Here is a 20,216-nt window from a genome sequence, read left to right as displayed (position 1 = left end):
CCAATCACAAAAACAAACAAACGCAAACGTGGGCTCTGCCTTAGCTAGGTGAAATAAAGCAAAGAGTTGGTTTTGTGTTCTGGAAGTAATCAGTATGGGTATTGCTCCTTTACGGTCACTGTGGTATTGGGGAACTTTGTTTCAGAAGAGAAAAATTTTAAAGGCAAATTTTTACTACAGTGTCTAGTACTTATGTCTTGACAAATGTAAGAAGATAAAAGGTGATAAAAACCAAAGCATGAAGAAGTCCAACTATTGCCAAAGGAAATAGAGGAAATAATGACTTAGAGAATTAAAAAGCAAAACCTAAACCAAACAAACAAAACCCAAACAAACAACTCCACAAACGAACAAAATCTTCCCTGCACAGGTAACAAAAATATTTAGACTTGTCTTTGTTAGTAAGTCTTGGAAATACTAAATATCTTTTCTCCAGGTTTAAAGCATCCTCATATACCCTGATCTGAATGTATGGTGAACGCAGAAACTACAGAAGACAGTTCTAGGCTGCTTTTGGAGACAAAAAGACCGTCATATTTGTGATAACATTCTTTTATGTTGGTATAACGTACAAGGAAAATAAAGGATCTTTATGAAGGCGTGACATACTTTTAACCATATATCTTTACAGTTGCTTTGTCACAGTGAGGCAAGTCTGGTTTAGTGGGAAGAGTTTATTGAAGGAACTTGATCTTTAAGAAGATACAACAGGATTTGCACAGCTTATTGGAAGGTGAAGGCATGCGTATGCTTTTTGCATAGTTATGTTAATTTTTCTCTTGATTATCTCTGTTTCCTACTCTAGACAATGATTACTTTCCAGCAAGAAATTTTAAACTTGGTCAAGTGTTTCAGAAGACAATGGTGTTTATTTTCAAACTCTGAAAGGACTACGGTATGTGGAGCAGACTGCATGCTGATGGCATTGCAACTGTCCATGGCTGAAGTCAATAAACAGGTTAGCATTCTTTTCAGTATGTTCTTGGTACTTAGTTGATTTCAAACTTGGTTCACTTGCTGCTTAGGCACCAACGTGAAATGGCAGTTTTGGTCACTTCATTGCTGTTTGTTAAAAGAGGGTGCATCTGAGGAGCAGATGAAACAGGACACTAAAATCGATAAGATTATTGAATCAGGGCTTAGAAAAAAGGACTGCAAGACAGATGGGAGGATGGAAATGCTTTAAGTGTATATTTGAGCTCCAAAATTTAATATTAAATATTAGCATATTTTTTTTGATCATGTAGCTTCTATTTATTTCCATCAAATATTTCTTTTGTGCTGTAGATCAGAGTGGCAGAACTATGGCATTTGGGTTACTTTTTTTTTTTTCCTGAGTGCTCAAAAAATTCTTTGGAATGACATGAGAAGAATATCAGTTATAAAGCTGATTTGGTATAGTCTGCACGAGTTGTACTTGCTGAGTCCATTCTTAGCTGCTGTTTTTCCTGGCATTCATCAGATGAAGACCTATATGGACGTGTAAGTTGTGAGTGTGCACCCAGTACCTGTAGGAATTATATGGCTTTCTTTGCATATGTGCAAGAGGTGTCTGTCAAATGATGATGTGGAGGTGTAACCCTAAGATGTCTCTGAAATAAACACTATGACTTGTCAAAGCAGGACGATTGGGTGTTAAAAGTCATCTGCAACATATCAGAAACAGTTGCAGCACACAATCAGGCCTTTGCATGTGTTTCAACTAATAAGAACTATTGCAGTAGTCATTTTCATAACCTAAAGATATCTTTTTGGGTCAATGAACCTAATTATTGATGAAAAAATAAGTCCGTTGTTGGACGACTTATCCAACTGTTGCAAAGTAAATCAAACATGGAGTACAAATCTTTACTTTGAAAAACCAAAACAAACATACCAAATCAACAAACACAGCACAAATGACAAAACCACACCAAAGTCAAATCTCCAAACCAATAAAAAACCCAAACAAACAGAAAACCTGCTTTAGTCTGTGCATTCCTGGTTGCAACATATTATTTAAAAAATTACCACTTGTACTGGAAGAAGGTTGTGTCTCTGATGAAATATTTCCAGAACCACTTTTTAGTGTAACTGAGTTCATCACCAGAAAAAACTTTGTAGTCTAAAATGTGCAGAGTGGGGTATCTCATGTCTAAAGATTAAGTATAAAACTAGACAATTCATCCCCAATGTAATAGATGTCACAGCAAAAAAATTGGAATCCCAAGATTCTGCATTTGTACTCCATAAAATTCCAACCAGGAGCCTGATGTCCTCACAATACCTGTGTAGGTAAAACAGAAGATTAGCATGCATCAAAATGAACTCCTGGAAAACTAATTACCTTTGGAGGCAATCACTGTTTGTCATGTTTGTTGTGATTCTAAGGGAAAGCTACAAACACTTTTCCAAAGCCAAGTCTGAGAACTAAAGTGTGTTCTGTTGATGCCAAAAATTACAGACATGAAAAAGATATTTTTATGGTTTGTTGCTCCGTGTTTCCTAACAGCTTACAGTAAGTTTTTCCCCTCTACCAGAGGTATCTGGTTTATTCAACTATTTCCTTTTTCCCCCAGTGAAGATTCCTTCCTTCTAAAAGTATCTTTTCTTTCAGAGATGATCTAACAAAAATTATAGCAGTTATTTTCAACTAATTGAATTTTAAAATATATAGCTTCTACTTCAGATCTGAAGAAAGACCAAGTGTTTAGGACCTGATTTGTTTTTTCTGATTATACTAGTTGGTCTAATAAGACAAATTGTCAATGTGTATAAACGATGTGTGTGGGTTAAAACTATTTTAGCATTTGCCCATGCTGCTTCTGAAGTTCAGTTTCTTCAGATGGGTATATGTTCATAGGGTTAGATTAAAATGTGTCTGTCTTCTTTTGTTCAGAACTGAAACGTCAAACTTAGATGTAGAGCATTACAGTTGTAGGCATATTCCTTGTTAGATGTCTGATTTAAATACAATAATTTTGTGTCATTAACATAACACCTGTAGGATGGATATCTATTATAATAAAGTCAATTACTGTAATAAAAGTAATTTTGCTAATAGGCTATTGACTGGCTCTATTGAAAAAAAAACAACACAAACAAACCAACAAAAAAAATCCAACCTACCACAAACGGCAAAAAACCTGTTTTCTTTCTTTAGCAGACTGGACAATTTTAATGGATTAGGTGTTTTAACTTATCTCTATCTGCAGTAGAAATGAAAAATAACAAAGCTTTTTGAAGAACTTTTGAAAATTTTAAAAGTTTCATAATCTATTAGTCTTAAATTTCACCAGAATGAGGGTAGCCAGCCAGTGTGGCAAACACTGATCAAATAGCAGGGATGAAAGAAAAAAGAAAATCTATGCTTTGAATTCCTCTGAAAATACTTTGTTTTGTACCACAGTCGTGACCATACAGCATAAAGACAAGTGGCATAAAATCTGTGGAGAAAGTGGATACCTTTTCCTAGATTTGTTAGTATAGATCTAAAATCTAGGTACACTTTCAAGAGAAGAACCTTTCTTAAGATTTAAATAGAAATAACAGTTTTCAAGATGAAGTTCACTTGAGGCTAATTGTTTTGAGTGCATTTGTGCACTTAGGGATCAGAAGGGGTAGAAAATAGGTTATTAGATCAAATAATTAGCTTGTAATTTTCAGGCCATGGTTGTTTTAGCTAGTAGTGGGTAAAACCAAAATGCATAAAACAATTATTTTTCCTGAAACTGTGAGTTTAAATTCTCAGACTACTCTTAAAGGTGTTGTAAATCTCTTCTAGGACCAGAGCTGTGACACTGGAAGAAAAAGTTCTTTAATGTTAATTTTAGAAATATATTTTCCCTTTGGAAATTTGTGTTTGTATATTTCTGGTCTGTACAAAAGCAGTTTTGGTGTGTAGTTTGGTTCTACTCTGTGCTTCTGTGAGTGCATTAAGTATGCTGACTGAAGAATATTGTGTTCTGCCCGGTACCTTGTATTTTTTGAAATGGTTCTCCCAAATTGTCTTGCTTCCATGTTGGCAAATGAAGAAAAACACGGAGTTGGTTTACAGCGTTAGTGCCTTAATCTGTTGCATCTGTCTCCCTTTTGGTAATGAGACTCTCCTATCAACTTGGAAGCAATTTTATCTAATATGTTGCTTGTAACATACTGTAATGATGGTCTGAAGTCATCTTATCCAGACTCCCTCTAGCAGAGCAACCTGGCAATGCCAGTTGCCCAGGACTATGTCCAGATGTCTTTCAAATCTCTCTGAGGATGGAGACTCCATAACCTCCCTGAGCAACCTGTGCCAATATTCAGTCACCTTCAAAGTAAAAAAGCGTTTCCCAATTTTCAGAGGGAACCTGTGTGCTTCAGTTTGTGCCCATTACTTCTGGTCCTACCACTGGACACCTTAAGAAAGCCAAAGATGGACCCCACCCTCTTTGCACCCTCCCTTCAGAAACTTAAATGCATTGAGGAGATCCTCCTTGAGCATTCCTTTCTCCAGCCTAAACAGCCCCATCTTTCTCAGCCTTTCCTCAGACCTGAGGTACTCCTGTCCCTTAATCATCTTTGTGGATGAATAACTGAGCTCTGTTGGACTCCCTCCAGTATTGTCAGTGTGACTCCCTTGTGCTGAGGAGCCCAGAACTGCTCACAGTACTTGAATGGGGTCTCACCAGTGCTGAGTAATCTCCTCTACAAGGGGCAGGTTCTTCTTTAGCAGAAAGGTTGAAGTAATAAATATTTAATTGGTTTTTTTTTAAAAGCAAATGATATACTGAGACTGTTCTACTGTAGTTTCCCACAACCTCTGTAACCGAATCATAAATATTTAAGTTATTGTTTCTTGTATTTTTGTGTTGCTTAACAACTGGAGTTGTTTTAACTGTGTTAAAACTCTTGATACCTAAATTTTGAGGCATCTTCCCCAACTTATCAATAGGACTGATGTCTTTTTCTGCTTCCCACCCCTCTCCTCTATAGTATTACAGGTGTCTGTTTTGAGGGCTAGAAGCGGGAGCATGGATGTGGTGTGTGGGGGTTTTTTGTTTTGTTTGGTTCTAGCCAAGAGGGTTCTAAATTTTCGGTCATGTGTTTTTATTACCACTATAGTTGATAGTGTTGACTTTAGAAAGTACTGATATGCTGGTCGGATGACTACAGTTTTTACTTTGCCTGTTTCGTGATTCTGTTTTTGCAACTACTGTTCCACTGACCCATATGTACAGTAGCTCTTTAGTCCTCCTTAAACAGAGAATACTTCTACTCTCTTTGACCTTAGGGCACTGTCCACCCCTCCACCCTCCCTTCCCCAAAACAAAAAAAGATCTTCAGTACCCATGACAAGTAATACTGTAATTCCTCTAAGCTTGGGGTATCAGCCTATACCTTCCCTGCTTCTGCAGATTGCAATGTAACACCTATCAGATGTCCATACACTTGTGTTTACATGAACCGGTTTCTAAATCTGTGCATAGCAACGTCAACATTTACTGTTATAGGATACTTTTCAAAATGCTGCTTTATACTGCTTCAATGTGCTTTTTATACCACTGTTTGGGAACTTCTCTGTGTGAGGGTGTACGCAAGCAATGAAGGCTTAGTAGGACTGGAGGTGACAAGACTGCAGAATCTCACAGAAACTCAAGGACAAAGCCAGGAACAATACTGCAGTCTAGGAGCATGCCTAAAAATAATAGAACTAGAGACAACACATGGATGGTGGTTAAGCACAGCAGTCTTTTACACACGTATTCCAAAAATGGTTAGTGATGATGTTTGGGGAAGGTGGGAGACAACATGTTATTGCCGAAATACACAACTTCCTGTTTGTTAAAACAATTTTCTGTCAAAATAAAGTAAAAGAGTTGATGTACAATGTAGTTAGACCTAGAAAGCTCGCAAAACCTACAAAAATACTAAAAAACTGGTGTCTTTAGGCATGTAACATTGCTACTGTATTTCAGAATCCAAGGAAACTTAATACATGGCACTACCAGGAACTGAAGTGAATAGAACCAGTAATATCTTTTTGGTTCTATGCATATGAAATGAAATACTTGCCATGCCTATAATGGAATGAAAGCACGGGGCTTTTTGAACTTTCTTAAGCTATGAGCCAGCTGACATATGTTTACTGCAAAACACCACATTATTTCTTTAATTAATTTTAAAACCAGATACTTGACTAATAGACTGTGTAAGTAATAGAATACACCATCACAGTGAACACCTGATCACGAAGGTTAGTATCTGGAATGCGATTTTATTTGGATTTAAAATATTTTTGCAACACTAATATAAACTTTACTGATCTCTGCAGGCCCTTGATCTGGTGAGGAAAGGTTTTGATTTATTAGATACTATGTGAAGTAGTACTTTAGCTTAATAATTCTGGAGGATTTTGTTTCAAAACAAAGTGAGAAAACTTTTTTTTTCCCCAATCTACTGCTGTTTTGATCTGTTTAAATTGGATTATAATATGATTGCATGTTTAATTTTTCAAGAGGCTAAAATGAAAGTCAAGTGCTTTTCAGAAAACATATTACATTTTAATATTCTGGTGATATGTGGAATGGCATGTAAGTTCATAGAGCTGATTTGTCATAACCCATGCACAAATTAGAAGGCAAAAAAGTGCTCTGAAAATAATATGTATGAGTGCTCTCATTTTCATTCCTAGTTCTTTTCCTAGACAATATCAAAATAATTGACTTTCAGGATTTTGGAATCCTGTGTTTAACCAGGTCTATTGGGAGAGTTGTGCTAAATATGCTAGAACCCTCAGGAGGGACCATTTGGGTTGGAACAACTTAAGTTGCTAGGCTTTCTCATGTTTTTGTGTTTAGTGTTGTGTTCCCTTGCTGATGGTGTTTGCAGGTAATTAATTTGCCTAATGTGAAATTGTCATGAGATAGTGCCTGTCTAATGGCAAGATTTAATTCTATCTGCCATTATGGACATAGCAAAACAAGGCTTGTTGCTCTGTTACAGGGCATTTATATTGTGTTACATGATGAATTTGGGCAGATGGAGCTCGTTAGCCCTTAAAGGCAACCCACCTACGTCCTAAGGACCTCGCTGCCACCATCCAAGCTCGCTTGGCCCCGGCAGATGAACCTTAGGATTAAAGGGTGGGCTCAGTTCCGCGCACACTGTGTCTCACTTAAAAAATCCAATGCGCAGGCTGGAAGGTGGAAAGACCTTCCCTGGATCTTCGCTCGCGAAGACTGACCATTATTATTATTATTACATGATGAATTACACAGCAGCTTTTTTTTTTAGTGCTGTAAGTTGGAGGGTGCTTTAGACACCAGTAGTGTGGACTCTGTTTCTCTGAAAACTGGAAAATTTGCAACAATTGTGAAATTACTTATTGCACGTATTCTAAGGTCTAACTCAAATAGGAGGAACTTGGGTGAAAAAGTTTTAGCAGCAGGAAGCGGGGCCTGGTACGTAGATCAAAGTGCAGAGTGTGGGTGAAAATGAGGAGTCCAGTTGTGAAAGAGAAGATGGTAAGAGCAAGGAGGAGAAGGCAGAGGGGCACATAAAACTAACACAGGAAAAAAACCTCCTTTTTTTTGGACATATTTTCCTGGATTACTGTCTGAAGCAAGGTAAGAGAGACATGTTTACTGCCTTTGGGGAGTAAATGCCTGCCATGCTGAAAACTATTTCTGCAAATAAATAACTTCAGGCAAGAAGAAGTCCTGCAACATTCAGTGTCTTTTGTTATGAGTAAAGACCAACATACATATCTGGTATTTTGAAGATCTGGAACAAATACTGCATATAACAAAATTCAACTGTAGATGCAAAGCACTGGAAGAAGTTCAACTATAAGTAAGAATTTGTTTATTATAAACTTGATAATAGGTTTTTCAAAAATAAATATGCAACTTGTTTTAAATTTATTTTTTAAAGCTATGCTGAGTATGAAACAGTATTTTTTGCCTTTTTTTGGTTCTATTAGCACCATGGAGACTTCACAGTATCACTTAGTGATGTGCTGGAAACTTGGAACTATTTGTTACATGACAAACTGGGATTATCATATGAAAACATGAAAGAACCTGAAAATTATGCTGATGTAAAAAAAACCTATCACACCTTCTTAGCAAGAAGCAATATGTTAGATCTAGTAGACATACGTCAGAAGTGCTATAGTCTTGGACTTTTACCTGAAGATGAAAGCATAACCCCTGTAAGTATTATGTTTGTTTGATCTCTAATATTGTTTTGGCATATTTTTTGTTCCATGGATTTGCGACACTTATACACAGGATCTCTGAGTTTTTCATAACTTACTTAGTTTTTCTGTTGGGATAGCATTTGAATTTAAATTACTAAATATTTAGAAGAAATTTTAAATTTACTCAAAAATTATTTATTCCTTTTGTCCTGCTGGATGGGTGAGTCTCACAACTCTTCTATGAGTATATTACTCCTTGCCATAAATGGAAGTGAAAAATGAACTGTAGAGACTTGATGAAACTGGAACAAAACTTCGTAATTAACACGTGCCATGGAGTTTTGGATGTATTTTGATATGCAACCATAATATTTTTAATTATTACCATTTTGAAAATACTATGCTCTTTAAGCAAAAACTTCTGTTTATTATGTTTAGTTCCATGTTAGATTTTTTTCAGAAACCAAAAGATATTCCACTTCAGCCACTCAGTTGCAGTTTGTTGCAGGTCTTTCGTTTGTTTTTTTTCTAATATGTTTTTTCCTCACTGTTTTCACAGGGAAGACAGAGAACTTGAGTGGGTTAATGAGCTCTTCCTAAACTTGGCATAACATATTAAATGTTCTCCAAAGCATAGGTTGTACTTTTAAAGACTAAAACCAAAAGTAGGTTGTAAGGTCTGCGTTAACCTCAAATACAACCAAACTGGCAGAGATGCAGGTTTACACCAGGTTTTAAAACCACTTTTGCTTTCTAGTCATCTTCATATTGAAGTTTATTCTGATCTTTTTATTAAAGGTTCAGCTGTTGGAATTCATTTCTGGCATAACGAATGTACAAGAAAATAATGATTCTGTTCTTTCTACTCCTTCTACACAAGTCAACAGACAGGGCCAGGAGAATGTGAAGGTAAAAATTATTTCTGTCTGCTGTAATGTTCTGTATATGTTGGAAAGATAAAATATAGTATCATTTCCTTTTTCAATAATGGTATTGAAATGTGACTGGTTTAAAAAATATGCAACCTCTGTATTCAAACTCTGTATCATTTGAGTACATTGTAGGTGTATACAGGGCTATGTGCTGAAATTTATATTCTGGGAGACAGAATTTTTTTGCAGGCACTTGATGTAGACTTAATCTGCATTGAAACACCAGGGAATAAATTTTTCTGCAAGTACACCATCCCTCAGACATTGTCTTGACTAAGTGTTAAGTGATTTTCCCAACGCTGCAAAACGAAGTAAACTTCTTTGATTTCGTGTTGTTAATTTGTACTCCCTTATATACAGAAGAAATCTAAACAGCCACTGTAGTGGCAGCTGTAGCAAAGCAAATAAAGTTTGACTGTCCCATTAAGGGAATTGAGAACTCTCCAGGAGTACTGGATTCTTTCCTTTTACCCTTTCAACTACCAAAATAAGAACCTCTGGATGCTGTGTAACAGTGCTTGAAATGCTGTAGCTTTACTCACTTCCAAACTTGCTTTTCTCATAATAAGTGTCAATTTCAAATCAATATTTTGGTATAACTGAATATTTCTGAACAAGAAAATATTTTCTGAACTCTCACCTAAATAGCACTTGCACCACTAACATAATGGCATTCTTACTGCTCTGACTTGTGCAGTAAAAATATTCTTTGCTTTTTTTCTTTTCTCTTAGGTCTGTCTTTGCAGGATGTCATACATACATGTTAGGTTTTGATACTGTCTGCATTTTTGTTGTATACTTTCTGTTGAATCAGAAGACATTGCATAGCAGATATAAGTTTTCTCATTAGACTTTCCTCTGTTAATGGCCTTTTTTAATTTTTCTTTGCTTGTACCCAAACTGCAAATTCTTCTGTCCTTGGACTGTTGTTCTTACAGGGTCCAGAACAGTGCTGCAATATTAGCAATTATAATGTTGTATTTTGGTTATGTGGGTCAGGCTGGGTCACAATTTTTTGTCCAAACTCAATCAGTGGAATTTCTTTGATTGAAATCCCTTGGAAGCCAAGAGAAAAATCGCTGAATCTGTCACAGAGCTGGCAAATAGTTTAAAATCTTAGTCTATTTGAAGTTAATGACAAATTCTTATGTAGTTTAATACTTGCCTTAGGATAGAATAGGTATATATGTGAAGACATTTCTAACTAGAAATTTATAGCCAATTTTAATAACCAGAGGTCCAACCCTCAAATATTTTGTGAATATTCAAGAATAGTATATGTAATTCTTAATTATTTTTCATGTTTACTTTTCATCAAGGCTTCCAGAGTCCTCATGAATAAAGTAGCGTTTTGAAATTATGCAAGGTGAATTTCTTACTCTTCTTTCTTGCTCTTACAGAAATCATACCAGTACATATCTAATTAGCTTTAAAATAAAATGGAACATAATTTAGCAGTGGGATGACCAATTTCTTTTCTTATACAGGCAGCAATCCTGGCAAAGAAGTCTGTCTGTTCATATTTAAGTCTGTTGGTGAATTCTAAGGATGATCTGTCGCTGGCTCATGTTCTAAATGTTCCTGACAGAGGACTTGGTAGAGAAGCCTTCACTAACCTGAAACATGCCTCACAGGAGAAGAAAATGTCCATTTTCCTGGTATGTGTGTCAAATGAAACTTGCTGTAGATCAGAGTCAATGAACTTCCTCTGTAGGGATGGGACTCCTCAGACTCTTTTCCTGCTCCACCATGTCCCTCCCTTAGAAGACAGTTCTCTGCAAACTTCTCCTTCCTGTAGGCTGCAGTTCTTTTCAAACTGCTCTTTCCTGTGGGTCCATTCCATGTGATGCAGTCCTTCAGGGACAGACTGATCCAGCATGGGAACCCTCCAGGATCACAAGTCCTGCCAGCAAACCTGCTCCAGCATGGGCTCCTCTCTCCATGGATCCACGGGTCCTGCCAGGAGCCTGCTGTATCACTGGCCTCCTAGAGGGGTCACAGCCTCCTTCAGGCATCCACTTGCTCTGGAGTGGGACCCTCCACAGGCTGCATGTGGAGATTTGCTTCCCCTGTGGACCTGCATGTGCTGCAGGGGCACAGCTGCCTTACCATGGTCTTCACCATGGGCTGCAGGGGAATCACAGCTCTGAAACCTGGATACTCCTCCCCCTCCTTCTCCACTGACCTGGGTGACTGCAGAGCTGTTTCTCTTACATGTTCTCACTCCTCTCTTCAACTGTTGTTGTGCAGGTTTGGTTTGGTTTTAGTTTTCCCTTCTTAAGTATTTTATTCCAGGAGCTGTTGCAGATGAGCTCAGTCTGTCTTGGAGCTGGCTGACATTGGCTCTATCACACATAAGGAAAGCTTCTGGCAGCCTCTCACAGCAGCCATTCCTGTATACCACCCCTCCTGCCAAAAACCTGATCATACAAGCCCAATACAACAATGAGCTTGAGTTCAGTAAATATCAGAATGCAGTATTAATAGTAATGAAACCAAGCCATTAATGATGTATTACAGTGTATTTCAGTTTTGAAGTGCTGTAGGTATTTTGGTTAAATCAGAAACCAGCATTTTTTGGTGTGTTTGTCAAAGTTTAGACATCTGGAACCCACAGTAGTTCTGTGTAGAAATTTCTTTTCTTAGAGCAAGCTGGTGACAAAACCCCTCCTTTGAAATGTAGACTAGAACAGAGGCCAAAGTTTGTAAGGGCAGTATTGCATTTTTTTCAGATTTGACTCAGAATTTGGGGAAGCTAATGCTTTCTAGTCACTTGTAGCTTGATCAATCTTGAAATACTCTTTAAGATGAGATTGATATGGGACATTTCTGCTCATTTTACTCTTGAAGGCAGAGAACTAGAAAAAAGACCTTCAGGCAGTAGCATAGTCTTTCTTAATGCCCTTGTATAGGAATTAAAAAAGCTACAGCATCAACATGCAGTGCTCCTAGAAGCTTGCTGCTAAAGAATCTAGTTTGGTATGTGAGGTGCATTTATCCTCCCAGTAGTTATAGTCAGCACAGAGCCATTTCAAAAGTAGTTCAAATAGGGTAAATAAGAATTTTTTCTCCAAAGAGTCACTGTAGTCCCTCATACTCAAAATAATCATCAAATTTTGTGTGCAGAATGGCCTCAGTGCAGACAACAGCAGTCCAAGGAAAAAACAATAAGGGTATGTAGCAGGCACTGAAGCAGCTGCATTCTCAATTTTAATGGTTTAATAAATATGGAAAATTTGAGAAATCTCAGGTCCAGTATTAATTATTTTAGCTCCTAATGCACTGTTAACATTATAAAAAAAATGTATGGGTTTGGACAGGATATACTACCTCTTCTTCACAGTTGCCAGAGGGGAAACTTCTCTACCATGTAAAGAAGTCTTCTTTTCTGGCATCTGTGTCTTGTAGAAATCTTGCAAACCCAGAATATTTTCCATTGGGAAGGCAAAGTCCTATGAACTGTGTATTTGATCCACAGGAAATCTTTAATACAAAGACAAGAATACTGGCAGGTTTACTTTCTTTGCTGGAGTAATTCCAGTTTTGCTCTTTCCAGTCCTAAGATCTTTATGATTTAGCTCTACAGTCGGAAATTAAAATTTACGTGTAGAATTAATATTACTGAATGTGTGTCAAATGCATTGGATTGTTATCTTTACTTTCACCTTTCTGGACAACTGCTAGGATTTTTGTTCTGACTGTTACCTTAAAATTTCAGGGGCTGTACTCCAAGGTATACTACTTTGACACATCTCTTGTTTTTATCATCTTATAGCATATTAAAATATATAGAAATGTCTAGAATGATAGAAACCTTGTCATCATTTTTCTTAAGGTTTGAGTATACATCATTTGCATCTCTAAAAATAGGTTTAATACTGAAGTCAACTTTTACATGCTTATGTTAAAATTGTTCTTGGGTCACAGACACTCAATAGAAGAGTAGTTTTTGTGAGGCCAGCATGAGCATTTAAACAGCATCAACAGCAAGAGTTCTATACCCTGTTTTAATAAGGTTTTTTTCTGAGCTTTCAAAGGGCTAATGTAAATCTCAAATTCACTGGGTCATTTTAACTTTGGCTTGTATTGTCTTTTGTTAATAGTATTGTAGTATTTAAGTATTGATCTTGCAGATATTTATGGTGAGATGTACAAAACTTGTCATTTAGAGGCATTCTATTGACTTCAGAGAAGTTATTTCTGCTGTCAACCAGCTGTTATACGCTGTTTACAAAAAAAAAGAAAACAAACAAAAATCGTGTGTACAGTTCATGTATGTCTACAGTTTCATATTTCTGAATATTTCTCCTAATAGATGGCAACATCTTTTATCTGAACCATAGAACTTGGAGGAAGAGACTGTGCATCTTCTTTATATGACCCTTTAAGAGCCCATGTAAAGGGGCTCTCCAACTTTGTTAATTTTATTGACAAGCTACAAGAAATTGTTGGTGAAATCTTAAATCCCAGGTAATAGATTTTCTGTTATATTTTTGTCTCATTGAGCACTTCTTTTTCCTGTGCATGTGTCCCAAAGAGAAGGAACAAAGCAAAATTAAATAATGTACTTATTAAATAATTCACAGTAAGTGTTTGAAAATTAAATCTCATTATACAATATAACTAATTGAAAAAGAATTGGGGTAAAATTATGGCTTTTTGGAGGGTGTTTTTTTTGTGTAAATATCTGTCAAATCTATGTATGTATGGTGATTTGGTTAGTTCCCTAGTTGTAAATGAACTTAGAGATTTCTATCTTCTGAGTCTGGTAAGTGCATAAACTGACAAGTGCTTTACTTCTTGCTAGTTAATGATTTCCTTTTTGTCATTTCATTCCATTTACCCTTATGTAAAGGAGTCTTTATTGCTGTTAAAAATGATAATGTTGGTTATTTAGCCTTTATTTTTTCTTTTTTTAACTACATAAGTGAAACATATGAATTATTTCTTAGGAAGGCTCTGGTGGAGTAGCTGATTTTGAATGTTTTTGAAGACCTGAAGTTAGTCTTTTGGGCAGGCTTATAAATGTGTGATTAATTAGAGAAGGGTAAATGTAACACAGGGATTTGAATTGATAAGTGCTGGCATTGCTACAGACAGAAGAGCTATTTTCTTAAGCTTTATAGAAATTAGTAATTTTTTGCATTTACAATCAGTAATTTTTCCATACAAAACTTTAGCAAATCAGCTGTAATAGTTCTGTCCTTTATACTAAAGACTCTTGTTTTTTTTTAGTTTGAATTGAATCTAATCCGCACAGCAGAAAACAAAATGTTATAAGCAAAACCATAAGTGTTATTTAAGTTCAGTTTACATTGAAGCTGGAAGTGGAAGTATTTCTGAAGTTGTTTTGCAGTTTTTGTCTTACTTTTTTATTCTGCTTCTTTGTTCTTTCATTTCAACATTCTGGATGCCAAAAACGTACTGTCTGTGCTGATGATTAAAGAAAACTCTTAGCTCAATGTATACTATATGCTTTTCTCTTTATTTAAATCATATCTGACACTGTCCATTGATTGAAAAATGAGAAATGGAAAAACATTTATGTGCATGAGCTTACTTTTTAGGATGGCAAGACCACATTTTCAGGTATACACAGTTCAGAAAAGTATAACATAAAATGCTACGTCTAGTTGCTGGGAATTATTAGTTTTTAACTACATGAGTTCTCTAGAGCTTGGAAATTCTTTTTGGCATTGAGATATTTATTTTGTAGCTTTCCCTGCTGTACTTACTGTCCCATTTATTCTGGGATATCAAACTTGTTAAGTTCAAGTTCAAGTTGGTGTGTTCATTAAGTTGAGTAAACACATACAGGTGTCACTGGTGATCTTGCTGAGTGGAAGCTGATGGTCCTGTGGTGTTTCTAGTATCTCTCTATATGGGCTTTATAACCTCACAATGTAAAATACTACTATTTTCTTTATATATGTATCTATATAGTAGCTCAGTGCTTATAGAGACATACCAATCAGATGACTGTCTTTGAAAGAATCTTCGTTACTATGCTGATGTTCTCAAATGTTATAGATCTGGTATATACAGCTTAGGAACAGTGGAGGCCTCAGCACTGGTCAACAAAAAGATGTTTTTAGGTGTTTGGTATGTCACATGAAGGAGGACTGTCTGTGTGTCCTGCCTGTGATGTGGCAGTTGTTGCAAATTTCAGGGGATGCAGTTTTACACAAGAAATTTGTAAAACTCCTGCAAACTTAAAGAGCAGAGTTAAAAAAGCAGCAGCGCAACAGAAGTTTCAGTTGCTTTGTCTTCAGAAACCTTATGAGAAACCCAGTAGCAAACTGGACAACCTGTCTGCTGCACTACTGTTTCTCTGCTGCAGAGATTAGCAAACCTGCAATAACCAGGTCTCTGTATTTGCTATGCCACTAGAAAAATGCAGTATTTTTTGTTGTTTACTTAATGATTGGAAGTCTGTTATTTCAGTTTCATCTTGGTAACAGTGGAGATCTTATGAAACTTGTATCTGCACAAAATACAAAGTAGCTAAAAAAGTGCTGGGACAATGTGGGGCACGTGCTGAAAACATGTTTTCTTGGTCTGCTTCAATCAAGTCCTTTGCTTTGGAAATCTAGAAACCAAACTGAAGATGTTGGAGAGTGGTGGGATGTGCTTAAGGATATCTTGAACATAGTGGGAGATATTGCGCAACCAAGTAACTCCTAATCTGTGGAGAACTAAAAGAATGTGTTTCTCATCTCCTCATCATTTAGCTAAGAAAGTGAATAGTAGATGAGATGAGGGAAGGAAAATCTGTCAAACAGAGTGGAAATTTAGTGAAACTATGATGATTTGGTTCAAATATGGCACTCCTGATAGCAGGAGACATGGAAAGACAAAATGAACTTTAGCAGTTTCAAGGTGTATTCACTGAGCAGAACGAACATTCTCACAAATCTCTGGCATGCTGAAATAGTTCAAGTTTGCCTCTCCTCATTCTCCAGATGTCTAAGATTAGAAGAAATCACTAATCTTTCAAGAATCAGTAACATGAACATTCCTTAACATTTGAGGATGCTGTTAAACTTGTAATGCTAAAACTATTTATAGATAGTGTACATATAAGACTTAGACAGTGTTTATACAGTAAACGGAGAGCTTGGATGTTCTTCTTTATGACTGCTTCTTGTCAAGGAACATATCAACAATGTATTTGTCAGTGAAGTGGATGACTATTATACACCTTCAGATCTGAAAAATCTTGTTGGTATGAATGAAAAAATGCAGTCCTAATTAATCCTTGTGAAAATTCTTTTCTTTAAGGCCAGAAGAACATAATATATTTCTGGAATGACTTTTTTCAAGTTCGTTGAAAGTGTCTTCTGCCGTACTGGTTGCTGCAGCCGGTGGGTTGTGTAGGGGAGGTGTGCATATACATATATATACTGATTTCGTGCAGTAGGAAAGTTGGGAGATTAGCAGCACATTTTCTCCTGGAGTTAGGCCCTGCCCTCGGTGCAGGCAGCGACCACTGGGTGTCACCGTCGCCCAGCTCACATCGGAGCTGGTTCGAGCTCCCCGTGTTGTTTCACTCAACTCATTGGAACGACAGCGAAGCTTCAGAGCGGGTTTGCGTTTCGGGTCCCTGAGCAGCCTCCTGCAGCCGGTTAAAGCAGTTATACAGCTCGCCTTGATCATCTGGATTAGTGCATTCAGCTTTCCCTTGACAGAGAAAAATGCTATTTCTTGTATGTTGCCTTTGTGAAACTGTGATTGCATCTGGAGATATAGTATTTTGGGAGAGACAGCATATTGTGCTTTATCTGGACTTGTGCTGGATGTTTGAGTTAATTGGACAGCTTTCACACAGCACTGGAGTTTTGGGGTCTAAAGTTACTGGAAAGTTGTGTGAGTGTATGCAAAACATTGTATATAGGATTCCTTAAACTTAGGATCATGGAGTAATTCAGGTTGGAAGGAACATCGTGAAGTTTTTTGTCCAACATCCCACTCAAATCAGGGTCAATTACAGGGTCAGCTCAGGTTAATCAGGGCTTTATTCAGTTAAGCTTTGTGCAGGCTCCATCCTTGGAGGTTTTCAAACTCCCTCTTGGCAACCTGTTCCTCTGCTTGTGTCCTCATATGGTGAAAAGTTGTGGGTTTTCTTTCTTATATATAGTTAGGACCTCTCTTGTTTCAATTTATGTCTATTGTCTCTTTTCTTTTCACTAACTGTCAACATGAGGAGGCTGGCTCTGTCTTCTCGGTTGCCACCTTGTAGTTATTGGAAAGCTGTCAGTAAATCCTCCTGAAGCCTTCTCTTCTCCAGACTGAACAAGCTGTTCCCTTAGCTGCTTCTCACAGGGCATGTCTCCCTGACCATCTTGGCAGCCCCCTGCTGAACTCACTCCAGTTTATCAGTGTCTTTCCTGGACTGGGGGCCCAGAACTGGATGCGGTATTCTAAATTTGGTCCAATGAGTGCTGATTAGAGAGGGATAATCACATTCCTCAGACTACTGGCTACGCTACTGTTAATGCAGCCAAGGATACTGTAGGCCTTCTTTGCTGCCAAGGCATACTCCTGGCTCAGGGCTAGCTTGCTGAACATGCACCAAGACTCCCAGGTTCTTTTACATAGAGCTGCTCCCCAGCCTGTATCATTGCAAGGGACTATTCCTTTCCAAGACTTTGCATGTATTGTTAAAATTTCATATGGTTCCTGTCAGCCCGTTCCTTTTGTCTGTTTAGGTATCTTTGCGTGGCAATTCTGCCCTCAAGCACATCGACAGTTCCATCCAATTTGGTGTCATCTGCAAACCTGATGAACATGTATTTTTATTGTCGAGTCACTGCCAAAGACAATAGAAAAAAGCAGGTTTCAGGATAGGCCCCCATGGTACTCCATTTTTACTGGCCTTCAGATAAAGTACATGTTTACTACCTTCTGAGCTTGATCATCCAACCAGTTTTTTCCTCATCTAATTGTCCATCCAACCAGACTATCTTTTTTTTTTTTTGTTTCTCTCCATTTGCCAGGGACCTCCCCTGGTCACCCTAACTTTCCAAAGATAGTATAGAGTGGTCTTATGAGGGCATTTGCCAGTTCTATTGATGCTCTTGAATGCAGTCCATTTGGTTCTGTGTACTTGTATGTACTCAGTACTGGCAAGTAAAGCCTGATTTGATCTTTATCCACTTCTGACAGTTCTTTTCTGAAAACTTTCTCTAGTCAGGGGCCTGGGAGACCATGTTGGTGAAGACTGAGGAGAGAAAGCACAGAGTACCTCTGTTTCATCTGTGTCCACACTGTTGGACTGTGTCCTTCAGCAAAGGTTCTTCATTATCTTTGTTCAGTAGGTGACGCTGCTTTAACATTCCTTGTGATTCTCAACTCCAGCTGAGCTTTGGTTTTCCTGACAACAATCCTAGATGCCCAGGCAATGTTTCTAGATAGTTTGTAACCCATCCCTTCTTCACCATCCTGTGTGAAGCCCTTTTTGCATTCGAACTGTCATCAGCTCACTGTTAGAGCCAAGCCGGTCTACCAATATTTCTACATATTTTCCTAAGCATTGTGATGAACTGTTCTTGTGCTTGTAGTATTATTTTTGTATAATATAATTAATGTTGTTATAATTAATAGCATCAGATTTCTTGAGCTCCTTTGCCTCTTATAACTTTCTCTCATGGGATTCCATGGCTACTTATCAAGAATCTTGTTCTGGGAAGAATACTTGTTTAGTTTTACAGTAACTCCATTGCCAGACTTCAGTAGCATAGCTTGGTATGGAGAATATGAAGAGTCTTTCTAGTTTCTTCCACCAAACTAAAAGAGAAATTTTAGCCAATACAGCAAAATCAGCAGCATCAACAACAGAATTCTTTTTTGCTGTGTTTTTTATTGTGGATCTAATGATCTGCAAAACTCCAAAGGGTATAAGGTAGAGTCTTCACCTAGTATAAACTTCTGTAGGGTTTAAGAGATTAGAGTAATAATGCAGGCATCCATTGTTTGAGGTGGAATTTTTATATAAATTCCATCAAAACACTATAAGTATTTTTATATTTTTGTATTTTTCAAATATATTTAGTATCTAGATGAGTTCACTGATATGATTTTATTGTTGAAATTTTGATACATAAATTAACATGAACTACTAATTTTCTTAATTTATTCTGTATAACATAACTGGAAAAAAAAACACATTAGAGTTGCTTTAAAGGCACAGCTACTGCTCTGTTAGGAGCATTTGTATTTTGTACTATCTCCCAGATACGTTTTGTCCACTCTTCTACCCAGGTAGATGAAGCTCTAGCTGAAATCTGCTGCTTTGTGTCTGAGAATGGAATTACTGCTGCTCTCTTTCTATAGCTCCAAATTAAAAAATTTAGATAACTGTTCAGTTCTTATCAAGTTCTAAGACATCTTATAAATCCATAACAAAGAAAAAAGGCTGTGATCTCCACCCCACCCCGTGATCACTAGGTGTTTGTTTTTTGTTGTAAGACATTTGTTCCTACTAAGTCAGATAGCTCTGTACTTGTCATCTGTCTTTTACCTCTGTTGAAGTTGAAATGAATGAATAAAAATGTTGACCTTAGTATAATAGAATATTTATATATTCTTTTCTGTTCTTGGAAAAGGCTTCAGAAGCCTGTTCTACTTTTTATCAGGTTTTGAGTATTGTCCATTTTCCTCAACTTTTTTTTCTTCTTTATGCTACTTTAGTTTGTTCCACAAAAGATCTATTTCTAGAAAATAAATAAGAGTGCTCTTCATCATATTAATTTTTCATACTAAAGCCTCAGTTCTGTAAGAAGAGCTCTTGCCAATGCCATTTAGATTTTTGGTAAGGAGAGCAGCTTATTTAAGTGTAATCTCAGTAGGAACCAAAAGACAAAGCATGTATTAGTTTCTTATAAATTAGTTACCTCTACATAAGAAAAGATGGTTTGCTAAGGAAAAGGAGGTAGAAATAATCAGAGCTGGAACTGAAATGATCTAAGGTGAGAAGGGTTCAAGTGACCACAAGATCTGAGAATATTTTTAGTAGGAGCAACCAATGATAGAAGATATGATTTGTGTGATGCCTAGTTAACAGGTAGAGTTTTACATTGTACTATTTTTTTAAACTCTCTTTAGAAACACTGGTTCAAATA

At 37.0% G+C, this 20,216-nt stretch overlaps 1 protein-coding gene across 1 annotated transcript in view; it reads left to right on the top strand.

Moving 5' to 3' along the window:
• The first annotated feature begins 808 nt into the window (after nucleotides 1–808).
• The window catches only part of PARPBP (PARP1 binding protein), a 42,042-nt gene continuing 22,634 nt past the window's right edge, over nucleotides 809–20,216 (top strand). The window contains 5 exon segments of the mRNA XM_050324042.1: nucleotides 809–958; nucleotides 7,946–8,176; nucleotides 8,963–9,073; nucleotides 10,584–10,754; nucleotides 13,412–13,566. Coding sequence (XP_050179999.1) covers nucleotides 809–958; nucleotides 7,946–8,176; nucleotides 8,963–9,073; nucleotides 10,584–10,754; nucleotides 13,412–13,566 — 818 coding nt within the window.

This window comes from Myiozetetes cayanensis, unplaced genomic scaffold (assembly GCF_022539395.1).
Source record: "Myiozetetes cayanensis isolate MyiCay16 unplaced genomic scaffold, myiCay2020 scf3, whole genome shotgun sequence".
In the NCBI taxonomy this organism is placed as follows: Eukaryota; Metazoa; Chordata; class Aves; order Passeriformes; family Tyrannidae; genus Myiozetetes; species Myiozetetes cayanensis.
Note: the sequence above shows the minus strand (reverse complement) of the source record. Positions and strands in the feature narration are given on the sequence as shown.